Below are 19,280 nucleotides of genomic sequence, written 5' to 3'. Positions count from 1 at the left end.
TTATATGTCCATGTGGGCTCTGCTATGTCGGTAAAACATCTCGCTTTCTCAAACAGAGAATCAGTGAACATAAAAGTTCAATCAGGAGAAACGACAGGGATGATCCAGTCGCAGTACATTTTAATGACCTGAAGCATGATATTTCTACCTTTAGATTTTGTGGCATAGAGAAAGTAAAGATATCAGACAGGGGAGGTGATATAAATAATACTCCGAGTTAAAGGGAATGTTTGGGGATTTTCACCCTCCAGACATTATTTCCTAAAGGTCGTAATGATGAAATGCCTGTGTATGTTATGTCGTGAATTTGAACGTGAATTATGCTCCTAAGATCACTGATGTTTTTCGTACGATGTACCCAATGATTAATGAAGACTTGCTCGGTAGGTCTATATGTCCTCATTGTGGTTTTACAGACGTGTTTAATACGTCTTATTTACACACTTTATTTGACTATTTATGAAATGTATGTTGCATTTGGTAGCACGTATTAGTATTTCCTTCGCCTCCAACCCCTTTCGATACGTGGAACGGATGTGGGCGGGGCTAGGTCTACACAAGGGTGCTAATTCAACAAAAATTAAACTCACGAATTCTTGAGATCAATACGTAAAGCTTATTAAAGATCAATGATACTATCCTTCCTTTTCCCTGGAACTTCTTTGACTGTAATATTTACTGTAAAGTTGAATTGTTTAATTCCCTTGTGTATATTATCTACCTCACTTGCTTTGGCAATGTTAACATATGTTTCCCATGCCAATAAAGCCCCTTGAATTGAAATTGAATTGAGAGAGAGACAGAAAGAAAGAGAGAGAAAGAAACAGTGAAAGACAGAGAAAGATAGTAAGGAGTGGAGAAAGACAGAAAGAGAGAGTAAGGAGTGGAGAAAGACAGAAAGAGAGAGTAAGGAGTGGAGAAAGACAGAAAGAGAGAGTAAGGAGTGGAGAAAGACATAAAGAGAGAGTAAGGAGTGGAGAAAGACAGAAAGAGAGAGTAAGGAGTGGAGAAAGAGAGAGTAAGGAGTGGAGAAAGAGGGAGTAAGGAGTAGAGAAAGACAGAAAGAGAGAGTAAGGAGTGGAGAAAGAGAGAGTAATGAGTGGAGAAAGACAGAAAGACAGAGTAAGGAGTGGAGAAAGAGAGAGTAAGGAGTAGAGAAAGACAGAAAGAGAGAGTAAGGAGAGGAGAAAGAGAGAGTAAGGAGTGGAGAAAGAGAGAGTAAGGAGTGGAGAAAGACAGAAAGAGAGAGTAAGGAGTGGAGAAAGAGAAAGTAAGGAGTGGAGAAAGACAGAAAGAGAGAGTAAGGAGTGGAGAAAGAAAGAGTAAGGAGTAGAGAAAGACAGAAAGAGAGAGTAAGGAGTGGAGAAAGAGAGAGTAAGGAGTGGAGAAAGAGAGAGTAAGGAGTGGAGAAAGACAGAAAGAGAGAGTAAAGAGTGGAGAAAGACAGAAAGAGAGAGTAAGGAGTGGAGAAAGAGAGAGTAAGGAGTGGAGAAAGAGAGAGTAAGGAGAGGAGAAAGAGAGAGTAAGGAGTGGAGAAAGAGAGAGTAAGGAGTGGAGAAAGAGAGAGTAAGGAGTGGAGAAAGGGAGAGGAGAAAGAGAGTAAGGAGTGGAGAAAGAGAGAGTAAGGAGTGGAGAAAGAGAGAGTAAGGAGTGGAGAAAGAGAGAGTAAGGAGTGGAGAAAGAGAGAGTAAGGAGTGGAGAAAGAGAGAGTAAGGAGTGGAGAAAGACAGAAAGAGAGAGTAAGGGGTGGAGTGTGTGTGTGTGTGTGTGTAAATAATGAATGAATCGAATGATTGATGGACCCGTCTATCTGTTTCTTCACCATTCTGTCTCTCTGTCTCTTAGTCCATGAAGTCCCTGTCCTCCTTCGTTCCTTGTATAATAAAAAACGAATGAAAACTCCTACAATTAAATGTCACTCCACAACAACAGAACAATCGACAATTCATACTACTAATATAAAATGCAAGTTGTAAACCCCAATCAATAGAGTTATGAGACACTGTAGACATACACATCAAAGTAAAAACACAAACTTCTGGCCAGTACGGGTATCGAACCCGCGACCTTCGCGTTATTAGCACAACGCTCTAACCAACTGAGCTAACCGGCCTCAGATAATGCTCAATATACGTATAAAGGTGGAAATAATTACCCCGTACCAAATAAGAGCTCAAGATATTCCATAACTAACCCATCACCTATTGAGAAATAAACATGGAGAAGAGCCCCTTAAGCAAGCTGATCCCGGAGCTCTGTTCACAAAGTGGAGAAAGAGAGAGTAAGGAGTGGAGAAAGACAGAAAGAGAGAGTAAGGAGTGGAGAAAGAGAGAGTAAGGAGTGGAGAAAGACAGAAAGAGAGAGTAAGGAGTGGAGAAAGAGAGAGTAAGGAGTGGAGAAAGAAAGAGTAAGGAGTGGAGAAAGACAGAAAGAGAGAGTAAGGAGTGGAGAAAGAGAGAGTAAGGAGTATAGAAAGACAGAAAGAGAGAGTAAGGAGTGGAGAAAGACAAAAAGAGAGAGTAAGGAGTGGAGAAAGAGAGAGTAAGGAGTGGAGAAAGAGAGAGTAAGGAGTGGGGAAAGAGAGAGTAAGGAGAGGAGAAAGAGAGAGTAAGGAGTGGAGAAAGAGAGAGTAAGGAGTGGAGAAAGACAGAAAGAAAGAGTAAGGGGTGGAGAAAGAGAGAGTAAGGAGTGGAGAATGACAGAAAGAGAGAGTAAGGAGTGGAGAAAGAGAGAGTAAGGAGTGGAGAAAGACAGAAAGAGAGAGTAAGGAGTGGAGAAAGACAGAAAGAGAGAGTAAGGAGTGGAGAAAGACAGAAAGAGAGAGAAAGGAGTGGAGAAAGACAGAAAGAGAGAGTAAGGAGTGGAGAAAGAGAGAGTAAGGAGTGGAGAAAGAGAGAGTAAGGAGTGGGGAAAGAGAGAGTAAGGAGAGGAGAAAGAGAGAGTAAGGAGTGGAGAAAGAGAGAGTAAGGAGTGGAGAAAGAGAGAGTAAGGAGTGGAGAAAGAGAGTAAGGAGTGGAGAAAGAGAGAGTAAGGAGAGGAGAAAGAGAGAGTAAGGAGTGGAGAAAGAGAGAGTAGGGAGTGGAGAAAGAGAGAGTAAGGAGTGGAGAAAGAGAGAGTAAGGAGTGGAGAAAGAGAGAGTAAGGAGTGGAGAAAGAGAGAGTAAGGAGTGGAGAAAGACAGAAAGAGAGAGTAAGGAGTGGAGAAAGAGAGAAAGAGAGAGTAAGGAGTGGAGAAAGAGAGAGTAAGGAGTGGAGAAAGAGAGAGTAAGGAGTGGAGAATGACAGAAAGAGAGAGTAAGGAGTGGAGAAAGAGAGAGTAAGGAGTGGAGAATGACAGAAAGAGAGAGTAAGGAGTGGAGAAAGAGGGTGCAGCTGTCTGCAGGCTCTTTACCTCTCTGTACTTCTCTAGTTAATGTGTGACCAAGTGAGCATGGGGAAATTTAGGTGTGTGTGTGTGTGTGTGTGTGTGTGTGTGTGTGTGTGTGTGTGTGTGTGTGTGTGTGTGTGTGTGTGTGTGAATATTGAATGAATCAAATGATTGATGGACCCATATATCTGTTTCTTCACCATTCTGTCTCTCTGTCTCTTAGTCCATGAAGTCCCTGTCCTCCTTCCTTCCTTGGATGATAAAAGACGAATGAAAACTCCTACTATGACAAAAAAGAACTCCTACAATAAAATATCACTCCACAATAACAATCGACAATTCATACTACTAATTTAAAACGCATATGGTAGAACCCAATCAATAGAGTTATGAGACACTGTAGACATTCATAGTAAAATTTTAAAAAATCCTGCTGGCCAGTACGGGTATCGAACCCGCGACCTTCGCGTTATTAGCACGACGCTCTAACCAACTGAGCTAACCTGCCTCAAATAATGCTTAATTTACGGATAAAAGTAGAAATAACTACACCGTACCAAATAAGAGCTCAAGACATTCTATAACAAATCCATCACCTATTGAGAAATAAACATGGAGAAAAGTCCCCTAAGCAAGCTGGTCCAGGATCTCTGTTCACAAACACACCCCACAGGGCTCCAGGACAGCAACACAATGATGTGTGTGGATGAAGCACTTAATTTGACATTGGGAAAAACAAGAGATGAACTGCTACAAACAAAGACCCGCTAAAGCTAAAGAACACTCCGTAATGTTCACAACGACATAAACTTTGAACTCGCGAAAAGTGGGAGATGCGTTCAAGAAACACTGGCACATTTTATCATCGGACCCATTTTTTCCGGCTGAATTTACAAATCCACCACTTATTGTGTATAGAAGAAGTCGCAATATACGCGATAAATTGGTCCATGCCAACTGCCAATCACAAAAGAAAACCAGCCAGGCTCTTTTACGCCCTCTTCCACATGGTAGCTATAAATGCAGAGGAGGCGCACAGTGCAACAACATGATGAAGTGTGAATATCTCTGCCACCCCACACACAGGAAAACGATCCCAAATAAATGACATCATTACGTGTTCCACCACCCATGTTATCTACATTATTATATGTCCATGTGGGCTCTGCTATGTCGGTAAAACATCTCGCTCTCTCAAACAGAGAATCAGTGAACATAAAAGTTCAATCAGGAGAAACGACAGGGATGATCCAGTCGCAGTACATTTCAATGACCTGAAGCATGATATTTCTACCTTTAGATTTTGTGGCATAGAGAAAGTTAAGATATCAGACAGGGGAGGTGATATAAATAATACTCTGAGTTAAAGGAAATGTTTGGGGATTTTCACCCTCCAGACATTATTTCCTAAAGGTCGTAATGATGAAATGCCTGTGTATGTTATGTCGTGAATTTGAACGTGAATTATGCTCCTAAGATCACTGATGTTTTTCGTACGATGTACCCAATGATTAATGAAGACTTGCTCGGTAGGTCTATATGTCCTCATTGTGGTTTTACAGACGTGTTTAATACGTCTTATTTACACACTTTATTTGACTATTTATGAAATGTATGTTGCATTTGGTAGCACGTATTAGTATTTCCTTCGCCTCCAACCCCTTTCGATACGTGGAACGGATGTGGGCGGGGCTAGGTCTACACAAGGGTGCTAATTTAAAAAAAATTAAACTCACGAAAGCCATGAGATCGATACATAAAGCTTATTAAAGATCAATGATACTATCCTTCCTTTTCCCTGGAACTTCTTTGAGTGTAATATTTACTGTAAAGTTGAATTGTTTAATTCCCTTTTGTATATTATCTACCTCACTTGCTTTGGCAATGTTAACATATGTTTCCCATGCCAATAAAGCCCCTTGAATTGAAATTGAATTGAGAGAGAGACAGAAAGAAAGAGAGAGACAGTGAAAGACAGAGAAAGATAGTAAGGAGTGGAGAAAGACAGAAAGAGAGAGTAAGGAGTGGAGAAAGACAGAAAGAGAGAGTAAGGAGTGGAGAAAGACAGAAAGAGAGAGTAAGGAGTGGAGAAAGAGAGAGTAAGGAGTGGAGAAAGAGGGAGTAAGGAGTAGAGAAAGACAGAAAGAGAGAGTAAGGAGTGGAGAAAGAGAGAGTAATGAGTGGAGAAAGACAGAAAGACAGAGTAAGGAGTGGAGAAAGAGAGAGTAAGGAGTAGAGAAAGACAGAAAGAGAGAGTAAGGAGTGGAGAAAGAGAGAGTAAGGAGTGGAGAAAGAGAGAGTAAGGAGTGGAGAAAGACAGAAAGAGAGAGTAAGGAGTGGAGAAAGAGAAAGTAAGGAGTGGAGAAAGACAGAAAGAGAGAGTAAGGAGTGGAGAAAGAGAGAGTAAGGAGTGGAGAAAGACAGAAAGAGAGAGTAAGGAGTGGAGAAAGAGAGAGTAAGGAGTGGAGAAATAGAGAGTAAGGAGTGGAGAAAGAGAGAGTAAGGAGTGGAGAAAGAGGGTGCAGCTGTCTGCTGGCTCTTTACCTCTCTGTACTTAATGTCCTTCTCTAGTTAATATGTGACCAAGTGAGCATGGGGAAGAGTGTGTGTGTGTGTGTGTGTGTGTGTGTGTGTGTGTGTGTGTGTGTGTGTGTGTGTGTGTGTGTGTGTGTGTGTGTGTGTGTTTATGGCACTTGATTGTTTTGTGTTTCTCTTTTCAACCAACAAATAAAATAAAACCCTCCCTGAACTTTGAAACCTTTATGAGCCAATCAGCAACTGCTTCCCAGGACAAATCTAGTGTCACCTGCCGCCTGTCCAGTAACCAAGGTTTTCTGGGCAGGTAACCGTGACAACATAAATAATTCAGAAGGAGAGGGAGCCAGCCGCCTGACGGGAACAGGTGTCCTAGAGGGCGGGGCGCTGAGAGAGAGAGAGAGAGAGAGAGAGAGAGAGAGAGAGAGAGAGAGAGAGAGAGAGAGAGCGAGAGAGAGACAGAGCGAGAGAGAGAGAGAGAGCGAGAGAGAGAGAGAGCGAGAGAGAGAGAGAGACGGGGGTGAAGGAGAGGCAACGGAGTGACACAGACGAAGAAAGCAGGTTGAGAAAACAAATGTCTAAAAAGAGGGACTGTGAGAAAAGAGTCAAACGATAAGGAGAGAAAGAAAGCAGGAGTGAGGAGAGAAAAACAGCCCGACGGGGAGAATGGAACAGTTAGGCTAGAGACCAGAGACCAGAGACTAGAGACTAGAGACTAGAGACCAGATTTCAGAGACCAGAGACCAGAGTCCAGAGTCCAGAGTCCAGAGACCAGAGTCCAGAGACCAGAGACCAGAGACCAGAGTCCAGAGACCAGAGACCAGAGGCCAGAGACCAGAGTCCAGAGTCCAGAGACCAGAGACCAGAGACCAGAGTCCAGAGACCAGAGACCAGAGAGAAAAATAAACTACGAGGGTGAATCAGGGAAAACTCCAGTCCGGTCATGGAAGCAGAGCTGGAAGAAGAGGACGGAAGTTTCACCAACATCTCCCTCGCTGATGACAGACCTACAGGTAAGACAAACTCACCTTTAATTACAAAGCTAATAGCTCTGTCCATTCACCTACACACCTGTAGGGGAGAGGGGGGTAAAGTTGAGCCACCCTTGTTTCTAGGAAACAAACAAACAAACAAACAAACAAACCAACCAACCAACCAACCAACCAACCAGACAGACAGAGATGTTAAGTACTTTTTAAGCAGTACAGAGGTGAGGTTTTTCTTGTGAAGCAGGATTCAGGTTCTGGGTGGCCTTTTATCTGTATACAGGTCAGCTATAAACACAGACAGAGACACAAACACAAAGCTACAGAACACAGAGGTACTATAAGGTACAGAACACAGAGGTACTATAACCTACAGAACATAGTTGTACTATAAGGTACAGAACACAGAGGTACTATAACCTACAGAACACTGAGGTACTATAAGGTACAGAACCTCAGGACTGGAGGTACAGACTGGGTAGGGTTGGCCAAGCGACAGTCCCACCTGGGTTGGTCTTAGCTGCAGACAGAAGGAGACACATATAAACCCTTCAAACTGGAGCACAGAGCAGAGAGTAACCAAGCACACTGATCCTGGTGGCTGTGATATGATTTGCCAACCATCGTTGCTCCGCTAGCCTGTGTAGTTCACTACTCAGGGAGTGACCGAGAGACTGTCAGAGCTGCAGTGTGTGTGTGTGTGTTTACAGTGTCTGAGGCTGTACTATCGGCACAAACAGATACAACCTGCACAATCAATGTACGCATACAGATGCACACAGTGCTGCCACACCTATCAGATATCACAAGTCCTTCACGTTTTCCCTTCATCAGACTACTAGTCTACGTCTAGTGGAAGGAGCAAGTAGACAAGAGGAGGGAATGAGGTCATACAAGCGAAATTGTTTCGGGGCCCAATAAATGTGGTGTTATATTTTACTTCCGGCTGTGTCTGTTTGCATTGCGCTGCTCCCCCTGTCGGCCGCGTCGGTCCCTACACCCAGATAATGTGAGGACGTCCCATCGCCGACTGTCATACATGGAAATCCGCAGTGTCGTCTAGCACATAACAACGTTATCCACACTAAACCCCGGCTAACGTTTTGACACAATATTGTTATTATATCGAAGGGTAAGTGACTGACATTTCAGAAATGTAACGAGACTACGGAGGCTTGTCGTTGTTGAGAATCGCACGTCAATTCTACGGATTTGACAGATTTTCTGAGATTTTAGCTGTCTAACTTGCTACTGTAACGAGCATTGTGACTAACTACGAGTTAGTTAGGTACACATACTAACATCATAATATCGCAGTTATTAATGTGACAGCCGGTAGTTAGATACAGGAGTCGTTTTCTTCCTTCTCTGTAAAAGGTGAGCATATCGTATGAACCAGGTAGATGGCTAACATTAGCCTGCCGCTATGCTAACTTACCAGCTGGCTGGTCTTGGGTGTGTTTAGTTACTGTAACAGCTAGAGAGACAGCTAGCTGGCTGGTCTTGGGTGTGTTTAGTTACTGTAACAGCTAGAGAGACAGCTAGCTGGCTGGTCTTGGGTGTGTTTAGTTACTGTAACAGCTAGAGAGACAGCTAGCTGGCTGGTCTTGGGTGTGTTGTTGTTTAGTTACTGTAACAGCTAGAGAGACTGCTAGCTGGCTGGTCTTGGGTGTGTTGTTGTTTAGTTACTGTAACAGCTAGAGAGACAGCTAGCTGGCTGGTCTTGGGTGTGTTGTTGTTTAGTTACTGTAACAGCTAGAGAGACAGCTAGCTGGCTGGTCTTGGGTGTGTTGTTGTTTAGTTACTGTAACAGCTAGAGAGACAGCTAGCTGGCTGGTCTTGGGTGTGTTGTTGTTTAGTTACTGTAACAGCTAGAGAGACAGCTAGCTGGCTGGTCTTGGGTGTGTTGTTGTTTAGTTACTGTAACAGCTAGAGAGACAGCTAGCTAGCTGGTCTTGGGTGTGTTGTTTAGTTACTGTAACAGCTAGAGAGACTGCTAGCTAGCTGGTCTTGGGTGTGTTGTTTAGTTACTGTAACAGCTAGAGAGACAGCTAGCTGGCTGGTCTTGGGTGTGTTGTTGTTTAGTTACTGTAACAGCTAGAGAGACAGCTAGCTGGCTGGTCTTGGGTGTGTTGTTGTTTAGTTACTGTAACAGCTAGAGAGACAGCTAGCTAGCTGGTCTTGGGTGTGTTGTTTAGTTACTGTAACAGCTAGAGAGACTGCTAGCTGGCTGGTCTTGGGTGTGTTGTTTAGTTACTGTAACAGCTAGAGAGACAGCTAGCTGGCTGGTCTTGGGTGTGTTTAGTTACTGTAACAGCTAGAGACAGCTAGCTAGCTGGTCTTGGGTGTGTTGTTTAGTTACTGTAACAGCTAGAGAGACAGCTAGCTGGCTGGTCTTGGGTGTGTTGTTGTTTAGTTACTGTAACAGCTAGAGAGACAGCTAGCTGGCTGGTCTTGGGTGTGTTTAGTTACTGTAACAGCTAGAGAGACAGCTAGCTAGCTGGTCTTGGGTGTGTTGTTTAGTTACTGTAACAGCTGGAGAGACAGCTAGCTAGCTGGTCTTGGGTGTGTTGTTTAGTTACTGTAACAGCTAGAGAGACAGCTAGCTGGCTGGTCTTGGGTGTGTTGTTGTTTAGTTACTGTAACAGCTAGAGAGACAGCTAGCTAGCTGGTCTTGGGTGTGTTGTTTAGTTACTGTAACAGCTAGAGAGACAGCTAGCTGGCTGGTCTTGGGTGTGTTGTTTAGTTACTGTAACAGCTAGAGAGACAGCTAGCTGGCTGGTCTTGGGTGTGTTGTTGTTTAGTTACTGTAACAGCTAGAGAGACAGCTAGCTGGCTGGTCTTGGGTGTGTTTAGTTACTGTAACAGCTAGAGAGACAGCTAGCTAGCTGGTCTTGGGTGTGTTGTTTAGTTACTGTAACAGCTAGAGAGACAGCTAGCTGGCTGGTCTTGGGTGTGTTGTTGTTTAGTTACTGTAACAGCTAGAGAGACAGCTAGCTGGCTGGTCTTGGGTGTGTTGTTTAGATACTGTAACAGCTAGAGAGACAGCTAGCTAGCTGGTCTTGGGTGTGTTGTTTAGTTACTGTAACAGCTAGAGAGACAGCTAGCTGGCTGGTCTTGGGTGTGTTGTTTAGTTACTGTAACAGCTAGAGAGACAGCTAGCTGGCTGGTCTTGGGTGTGTTGTTGTTTAGTTACTGTAACAGCTAGAGAGACAGCTAGCTAGCTGGTCTTGGGTTTGTTGTTTAGTTACTGTAACAGCTAGAGAGACTGCTAGCTGGCTGGTCTTGGGTGTGTTGTTTAGTTACTGTAACAGCTAGAGAGACAGCTAGCTGGCTGGTCTTGGGTGTGTTGTTGTTTAGTTACTGTAACAGCTAGAGAGACAGCTAGCTGGCTGGTCTTGGGTGTGTTGTTGTTTAGTTACTGTAACAGCTAGAGAGACTGCTAGCATCATTTGTCATCTTGGCCTGTTATGTCTTCCTCTGTCTTCTTGTTTGGGTATGTAGATGATGTTAGCCAGCTAACATAGTAGTACTGGTGTTCACTTATCTAGAGACGTCACTACAGACCCTGGTTCAGCGGTCTAAGGCACTGTGTCACAGTGCTAGAGGCGTCATTACAGACCCTGGTGCAGCGGTCTAAGGCACTGCGTCTCAGTGCTAGAGGCGTCACTACAGACCCTGGTGCAGCGGTCTAAGGCACTGCGTCTCAGTGCTAGAGGCGTCACTACAGACCCTGGTTCAGCGGTCTAAGGCACTGTGTCTCAGTGCTAGAGGCGTCACTATAGACCCTCGTTCTATTCCAGGCTGTATCACCGTGATTGGGAGTCCCGTAGGGCGGCGCACCATTGTCCCAGCGTCGTCCTGCTTAGGGTTTGGCCGGGGGTAGTCCGTCATTGTAAATAATAATTTGTTCCTAACTGACTTACCCAATTAAATAAAGATAATAATAATATAATATAAATCATATGATCTAACTATATGTTTTGCTCACCTTGATGTGTGTCTACAGGGAACAGAGGAACTGCAGTCCTGCTCACCAAACAGGACAACGAGGACTTCACCATGAACTGTCACATGGATGGTAATGAACAACAACACATCCTCTGTCTGTCTGTCTGTCTGTCTGTCTGTCTGTATCGTCTGGTCTGTCTGTCTGTTTACGTGTGTGTTCAGTAATATAGTGTGTGTGTTCAGTAATATAGTGTGTGTGTGTTCAGTAATATAGTGTGTGTGTGTTTGTCAGGAGACATGGAGAACCAGGTAGAGATGGAGGAGAAGACGAGGCTCATCAACCAGGTGCTGGAGCTACAACACACACTGGAAGGTAACATCTCTCTCTGTTACACACATCTCTCTCTGTTACACACATCTCTCTCTGTTACACACATCTCTCTCTGTTACACACATCTCTCTCTGTTACACACATCTCTCTCTGTTACACACATCTCTCTCTGTTACACATCTCTCTCTGTTATACATCTCTCTCTGTTACACACATCTCTCTCTGTTACACATCTCTCTCTGTTACACATCTCTCTCTGTTACACACATCTCTCTCTGTTACACACATCTCTCTCTGTTACACACATCTCTCTCTGTTACACACATCTCTCTCTGTTACACACATCTCTCTCTGTTACACATCTCTCTCTGTTACACATCTCTCTGTTACAAACATCTCTCTCTGTTACACATCTCTCTGTTACAAACATCTCTCTCTGTTACACACATCTCTCTCTGTTACACATCTCTCTGTTACAAACATCTCTCTCTGTTACAAACATCTCTCTCTGTTACACACATCTCTCTCTGTTACACACATCTCTCTCTCTGTTATACACATCTCCCTCTGTTACACAGTGGAAGGTGTGTTCATGCCTCTCCTCTCTGCTACACAGTGGAAGGTGTGTTCATGTCTCCTCTCTCTCTGTTACACAGTGGAAGGTGTGTTCATGTCTCTCCTCTCTGTAACACAGTGGAAGGGGTGTTCATGTCTCTCCTCTCTGTAACACAGTGGAAGGTGTGTTCATGTCTCTCCTCTCTGTAACACAGTGGAAGGTGTGTCCATGTCTCTCTGTTACACAGTGGAAGGTGTGTTCATGTCTCTCCTCTCTCTGTTACACAGTGGAAGGTGTGTTCATGTCTCTCTGTTACACAGTGGAAGGTGTGTTTATGTCTCCTCTCTGTTACACAGTGGAAGGTGTGTTTATGTCTCCTCTCTGTTACACAGTGGAAGGTGTGTTTATGTCTCCTCTCTGTTACACAGTGGAAGGTGTGTTTATGTCTCCTCTCTGTTACACAGTGGAAGGTGTGTTCATGTCTCTCTGTTACACAGTGGAAGGTGTGTTTATGTCTCCTCTCTGTTACACAGTGGAAGGTGTGTTCATGTCTCTCCTCTCTGTTACACAGTGGAAGGTGTGTTCATGTCTCTCCTCTCTGCTACACAGTGGAAGGTGTGTTCATGTCTCCTCTCTCTCTGTTACACAGTGGAAGGTGTGTTCATGTCTCCTCTCTCTCTGTTACACAGTGGAAGGTGTGTTCATGTCTCCTCTCTCTCTGTTACACAGTGGAAGGTGTGTTCATGTCTGTCCTCTCTCTGTTACACAGTGGAAGGTGTGTTCATGTCTCTCCTCTCTGTTACACAGTGGAAGGTGTGTTTATGTCTCTCCTCTCTCTGTTACACAGTGGAAGGTGTGTTCATGTCTCCTCTCTGTTACACAGTGGAAGGTGTGTTCATGTCTCTCCTCTCTGTTACACAGTGGAAGGTGTGTTCATGTCTCTCCTCTCTGTTACACAGTGGAAGGTGTGTTCAAGGGGGGGGGGGGGGGGGCTTACCCTGACCATCCTCTCATCCTCTCTGTGAGGCTAATACAGCTACTCCCTTCCTGCCTCGATGGATTTAAGGTCTTGTCCAAAATGGCACCCTATTCCCTAAGGGCCCTGGTCAAAAGTAGTGCACTGTGTAGGGAATAGGGCTCTGGTCAACAGTAGTGCACTATATAGGGAATAGGGCTCTGGTCAACAGTAGTGCACTATATAGGGAATAGGGCTCTGGTCAACAGTAGTGCACTATATAGGGAATAGGGCTCTGGTCTAAAGTAGTGCACTATATAGGGAATAGGGCTCTGGTCTAAAGTAGTGCACTATATAGGCAAAATGGCTCTGGTCTAAAGTAGTGCACTATATAGGGAATAGGGCTCTGGTCTAAAGTAGTGCACTATATAGGGAATAGGGCTCTGGTCTAAAGTAGTGCACTATATAGGGAATAGGGCTCTGGTCTAAAGTAGTGCACTATATAGGGAATAGGGCTCTGGTCTAAAGTAGTGCACTATATAGGGAATAGGGCTCTGGTCTAAAGTAGTGCACTATATAGGGAATAGGGCTCTGGTCTAAAGTAGTGCACTATATAGGGAATAGGGCTCTGGTCTAAAGTAGTGCACTATATAGGGAATAGGGCTCTGGTCTAAAGTAGTGCACTATATAGGGAATAGGGCTCTGGTCTAAAGTAGTGCACTATATAGGGAATAGGGCTCTGGTCTAAAGTAGTGCACTATATAGGGAATAGGGCTCTGGTCTAAAGTAGTGCACTATATAGGGAATAGGGCTCTGGTCTAAAGTAGTGCACTATATAGGGAATAGGGCTCTGGTCTAAAGTAGTGCACTATATAGGGAATAGGGCTCTGGTCTAAAGTAGTGCACTATATAGGGAATAGGGCTCTGGTCTAAAGTAGTGCACTATATAGGGAATAGGGCTTTGGTCTAAAGTAGTGCACTATATAGGGAATAGGGCTCTGGTCTAAAGTAGTGCACTATATAGGGAATAGGGCTCTGGTCTAAAGTAGTGCACTATATAGGGAATAGGGCTCTGGTCTAAAGTAGTGCACTATATAGGGAATAGGGCTCTGGTCTAAAGTAGTGCACTATATAGGGAATAGGGCTCTGGTCAACAGTAGTGCACTATATAGGGAATAGGGCTCTGGTCTAAAGTAGCGCACTATATAGGGAATAGGGCTCTGGTCTAAAGTAGTGCACTGTGTAGGGTTCCATTTGGGACGTGTTTATATGTACCTTTAGCAGCACCAGACTGCTGTATTAACATTCAGTCTAGTCTGGCAGGGAGGAGTATTTGGCATTGATGTGGAATAAGCTAAAACAATCAGTCTAGTCTGGCAGGGAGGAGTATTTGGCATTGATGTGGAATAAGCTAAAACATTCAGTCTAGTCTGGCAGGGAGGAGTATTTGGCATTGATGTGGAATAAGCTAAAACAATCAGTCTAGTCTGGCAGGGAGGAGTATTTGGCATTGATGTGGAATAAGCTAAAACATTCAGTCTGGCAGGGAGGAGTATTTGGCATTGATGTGGAATAAGCTAAAACAATCAGTCTAGTCTGGCAGGGAGGAGTATTTGGCATTGATGTGGAATAAGCTAAAACATTCAGTCTAGTCTGGCAGGGAGGAGTATTTGGCATTGATGTGGAATAAGCTAAAACATTCAGTCTAGTCTGGCAGGGAGGAGTATTTGGCATTGATGTGGAATAAGCTAAAACAATCAGTCTAGTCTGGCAGGGAGGAGTATTTGGCATTGATGTGGAATAAGCTATCAGGAGGTTTCTGTATCGGCGTTTCATCCATCATTACTTAGGCCTCCCTGTCAAACTCTGTTGCACCCAGCCTTAAAAACAATGATCTAGGGGAAACACTGGTCTGTCTAGTTCTAAGTTCCGCACCTCTGTTGTTCCAGACCTGTCAGCACGTGTGGATGCGGTCAAAGAGGAGAACCTGAAGTTGAAGTCGGAGAACCAGGTTCTAGGCCAGTACATCGAGAACCTCATGTCGGCCTCCAGCGTGTTCCAAACCACCGACAACAAGAGCAAACGGAAGTAACCCACGGCGACCAAGGGGAGTTGAGACCACCTACAATAGCCTGGTAGCAGGTCTGTTTGTTGCCGACACAAACCGTAGGCATGATGGCACAGACAGACTGGCACTCAGGCTACCTGCAACATCTCCTCTCCCAAATGACAGCAGAGGAGGTAGAAGATGTTTGTGACCACAGTTCTAGGGACGGATATGGACGTGTTCCAAATGGCAGATTATTTCCTAAGTAGTGCACAGAATGCCATAAAACTCTGGTTAAAAGTAGTGTACTATGTAGTGAATAGGATGCCATGAGCTCTGATTAAAAGTAGTGTACTATGTAGGGAATAGGATGCCATGAGCTCTGATTAAAAGTAGTGTACTATGTAGGGAATAGAATGCCATGAGCTCTGATTAAAAGTAGTGTACTATGTAGGGAATAGGATGCCATGAGCTCTGATTAAAAGTAGTGTACTATGTAGGGAATAGAATGCCATAAGCTCTAGTTAAAAGTAGTGTACTATGTAGGGAATAGGATGCCATAAACTCTGATTTAAAAGTAGTGTACTATGTAGAGTAGTCTGATCCTAGATCTGTGGTTAGGGGGCAACTTCTAATTCCAGACCCCAAAATCCTCCCTCCACTCCAACTACACCCCTAAGAGTCCAGTTTACATTCTTGTTTGACCTCTTTTTACCCTCCTCCTAACATAACCCCCCCCCCCGACATAATTTAACTGTTTTTATAATTCATCTTATAATACTGTTTTGTGTTGTCATGTCAACGGCATCTCTAATGAGTTATGACATCAGACCTTTGCATATTGATGACTGGTTGGATATGAATATGGTCAAACTCCTGGCCCCAAAATATGAATCAAACATATTGATGACTGGTTAATACTGGTTGGATATGAATATGGCCAAACTCCTGCCCCCCAAAATATGAATCAAACATATTGATGACTGGTTAATACTGGTTGGATATGAATATGGCCAAACTCCTGGCCCCAAAATATGAATCTAACATATTGATGACTGGTTAATACTGGTTTGATATGAATATGACCAAACTCCTGGCCCCAAAATATGAATCAAACATATTGATGACTGGTTAATACTGGTTGGATATGAATATGGTCAAACTCCTGGCCCCCAAAATATGAATCTAACATATTGATGACTGGTTAATACTGGTTGGATATGAATATGGTCAAACTCCTGGCCCCCAAAATATGAATCAAACATATTGATGACTGGTTAATACTGGTTGGATATGAATATGGTCAAACTCCTGGCCCCCAAAATATGAATCTAACATATTGAATGACATGTCAATGTAATACAATAATATAATAACGCATCCCATCGACTGTTCTCTCTCATCTGATTGGTCAAAAGGTTACTAAGTGTCTGTTGTTTTTAAATTATTGATCAACACAAACATTATGAAATATGATTCTGTATGATGTTTGTTTTTTTTTTAAAAGCAGTACTACTAAGATACTCCGATGTGTGTTGTCGTCCCTGGTATGCTACTCATTCCACCAGGAAGGGGATTCATATCGTCACCATGGAGTGCTGTGTGGAGTCAGTAGGGGAAGGACAAAGCACAGTGAACGTGTATTCTGCTGTACATAACAAACGATGCCCTCGTGAATGAAACCCTGGACTAGGGTCAAGTTACACTACAGGGTGAGACGGCCTCCTTTACCTATGATGGTGGAGCGAGGGGAGGGAGGGAGGGAGGGAGGGAGGAAAGGGAGGATGGAGGGAGGGAGGGGGGATGGAGGGAGGAAAGGGAGAGAAGGGAGGGAGGGAGGAAAGGGAGGATGGAGGGAGGATAGAGTGAGGGAGGACAGGAGAGAGCTCTGCTTTTTACAGTTAAGAACCTTGAGTAGTATTGATTAGAACACTCAGGCTGTAGAACACTCCGGAAGGTTCCGTCAGTGCATTAACACAGAGCTGCTGATAAGGAACGTTGTTATTCCTGCTTATGGTAATGGACTGTGGAAGCATGACTGTGCTGTCCTAGGCTGGTTATAGTAGAGAGAAATAAGGTACGGGTACCAGCAAGAGATTCTATGAGAGCCTTTATTAGGGATGTGATCAGGACAACATGAACAGTTGGGGTTTTGGCTAGGAGATAGCTAGGTCAGTTTCAATTCTATTTCAATAGAGGACAAAATGGTCAGAAATGCCTAATTTAAAATCAGGAAGAAACACAACACTCAATTGTACGGAGATCGGCGTTTTAAGCAAGAGGTTCTACCAGAGAACCATTCTGTGGTTCTATTGGTTCCAGGTGCTAAAGGAAAAGATGGGGGAATATTGAGATGATTCCACTGCACTTCAATGCACCACGTTATTTATTTCAATATAAAATGGTTTATTTTTTATTTTGTATTATGTTAAAAATGGTATTATATTGTATGTTCCACTGACTCTTGTTAGTCCCAAATGGCACCATATTCTCTATACAGTGCACTACTTTGGGCCTATAGGGCCCTGGTCATAAGTAGTCTACTATCTAGGGAATAGAGTGCCATTTTGGGACATTAAACTTAGTTTTTTCCTTCAGGCATGTTGATAACACACACATCCTATGGAACTAACTGCCTGCTGTGTAGAAGTTTAGAGATTCTGACTATGTTGCCTTTTAACACTTTTGTTTTAATACAAAAATAAAATACTTCTGAGGCTTTTGTACGAGTCGGGAGTGTAACTCTGTTTCAATATGGAAAGGAGTGAAGGAGGCAAGGAAGCAGGAAAGGAGACAAGGATAGAATGAAAGGAGACAAGAGAAGGATATAAGGCCTCTTGACAAGTGAGATGCATCCTTAGTGAGAGATTAGTTTATATAGGTTCTCTGGGCGGCAGAGAAGTCTAGTGGTTAGAGCGTTGGACTTGCAACCGAATCAAATCCCCGAGCTGACAAGGTACAAATCTGTTGTTCTGCCCCTGAACAAGGCAGTTAACCCACTGTTCCCCTGAACAAGGCAGTTAACCCACTGTTCCCCTGAACAAGGCAGTTAACCCACTGTTCCCCTGAACAAGGCAGTTAACCCACTGTTCCCCTGAACAAGGCAGTTAACCCACTGTTCCCCTGAACAAGGCAGTTAACCCACTGTTCCTCTGAACAAGGCAGTTAACCCACTGTTCCCCTGAACAAGGCAGTTAACCCACTGTTCCCCTGAACAAGGCAGTTAACCCACTGTTCCTCTGAACAAGGCAGTTAACCCACTGTTCCTCTGAACAAGGCAGTTAACCCACTGTTCCTAGGCTGTCATTGAAAATAAGAATTTATTCTTAACTGACTTGTCTATTTAAATAAATGAAAGAGTAGACCTTGTTCCAGTGCAACCCAGGCAAGTCAAGAACGCTCTGTTCCGATCCAGAGGGTGATGTTCTCTTTCAAGGCCACACTTCAGACAACTCCTTGGGTGGAGTCTGTCTGCCCCCAAGAGTGGAGCAGCCGAGTACAACACTAGTCATAGTTAATCATGCAATGACTCAGCACTACTCATGGACCCCCAAACCAAACAGCACAATGACAAGTTAGCCTGAGAGCCAGTCTGTTTGACAGTGTTAAACCAACTCCTTGACAATGACAGAAATGGGTTGGGCAAGACCACAAACAGATCTGGGACCAGGCTAACAACAAGTACGACTTTTATCGTATTAAATATTTAATTTTTCAAGAGCAATGTACAATTTGCAACTTATTGAAAACAGGAAAATGTGCCTGGTTGTCGTACAAGAACAGAAAACATTTTTACTAGAAAACGCTGGAGAAAACAAAAATCAGAGATCTGCACATCTCTTTCCATACAAGACGGAATCGTTTCTAATTCATTCCGGAACCGGAGTTTGGATATTCCGGAATGCCCAGAGAACACAAGTTGTTTGTTCTGACGTAGGCTCACAATAAGCAAAACAGGGGTAAAACTAACTACAAATTATGAATATATATATATATTTTTTAAACATCCACAACATTTCCATTCACTCAAAAGAGAAAAAACTGCATTGTAATATGTTCTCCTGTTTTAAATTTAGCCGTAAAATAACCAAGAGGGAGAAGTTTCAAATAAATAAGATACATTTTTTTTATCAGTGCCGATTTTCAATCCTCAAGTTTTAAATCCATATAATTTAGTTAAAAAAACAAAATAACACATAAAGAACTGACATATTATATTATGAACTTCCTTTTATAAGTTAATGAATGAAAAACAAACACTTCTCAATCTAAAGTAGACTAACCTTAAACCTGACGTGAGGCGCCTTCTTGTCTGAAAATATCCTTCTGTCTCTGTAGTCAAACTTTAAGACTGGTCCCAGATCTGTATATCTACGTCCCAAATGGCACCCTATTCCCTATATAGTGCACTACTTTAGACCAGAGCCCTATTCCCTATATAGTGCACTACTTTAGACCAGAGCCCTATTCCCTATATAGTGCACTACTTTAGACCAGAGCCCTATTCCCTATATAGTGCACTACTTTAGACCAGGGCCCTATTCCCTATATAG

The 19,280-nt window shown here is 43.4% G+C and overlaps 1 protein-coding gene and 2 non-coding genes across 6 annotated transcripts; 1 reads left to right on the top strand and 2 right to left on the bottom strand.

The window, feature by feature from the left end:
• Nucleotides 1–2,039: 2,039 nt before the first annotated feature.
• trnai-aau (transfer RNA isoleucine (anticodon AAU)) lies at nucleotides 2,040–2,113 on the bottom strand. Its single transcript has one exon. It is a non-coding gene; the product is annotated as a tRNA-Ile (tRNA).
• A 1,687-nt stretch (nucleotides 2,114–3,800) lies between these two features.
• trnai-aau (transfer RNA isoleucine (anticodon AAU)) lies at nucleotides 3,801–3,874 on the bottom strand. Its single transcript has one exon. It is a non-coding gene; the product is annotated as a tRNA-Ile (tRNA).
• Nucleotides 3,875–6,236: 2,362 nt separating this feature from the next.
• Nucleotides 6,237–17,449, top strand: LOC110511394 (short coiled-coil protein B). Of its 4 annotated transcripts, none has more exons than XM_090209533.1 (4): nucleotides 6,237–6,914; nucleotides 10,897–10,968; nucleotides 11,131–11,211; nucleotides 14,630–17,449. In XM_090209533.1, exons 1-4 carry the CDS (start codon nucleotides 6,845–6,847, stop codon nucleotides 14,770–14,772), a joined length of 366 nt encoding a protein of 121 aa, XP_090065659.1. In that variant the 5' UTR covers nucleotides 6,237–6,844; the 3' UTR covers nucleotides 14,773–17,449. The 4 variants fall into 4 exon arrangements, with proteins under 4 accessions (XP_090065659.1, XP_090065660.1, XP_090065661.1 ...); XM_090209534.1 differs by having other exon boundaries at nucleotides 6,418–6,914; nucleotides 11,134–11,211; XM_090209535.1 differs by lacking the exon at nucleotides 6,237–6,914 and adding an exon at nucleotides 7,868–8,019.
• Nucleotides 17,450–19,280: the final 1,831 nt, after the last annotated feature.

Source organism: Oncorhynchus mykiss, chromosome 19 (genome assembly GCF_057628025.1).
Source record: "Oncorhynchus mykiss isolate SJ-2025 chromosome 19, ASM5762802v1, whole genome shotgun sequence".
Classification (NCBI taxonomy): Eukaryota; Metazoa; Chordata; class Actinopteri; order Salmoniformes; family Salmonidae; genus Oncorhynchus; species Oncorhynchus mykiss.
Note: the sequence above shows the minus strand (reverse complement) of the source record. Positions and strands in the feature narration are given on the sequence as shown.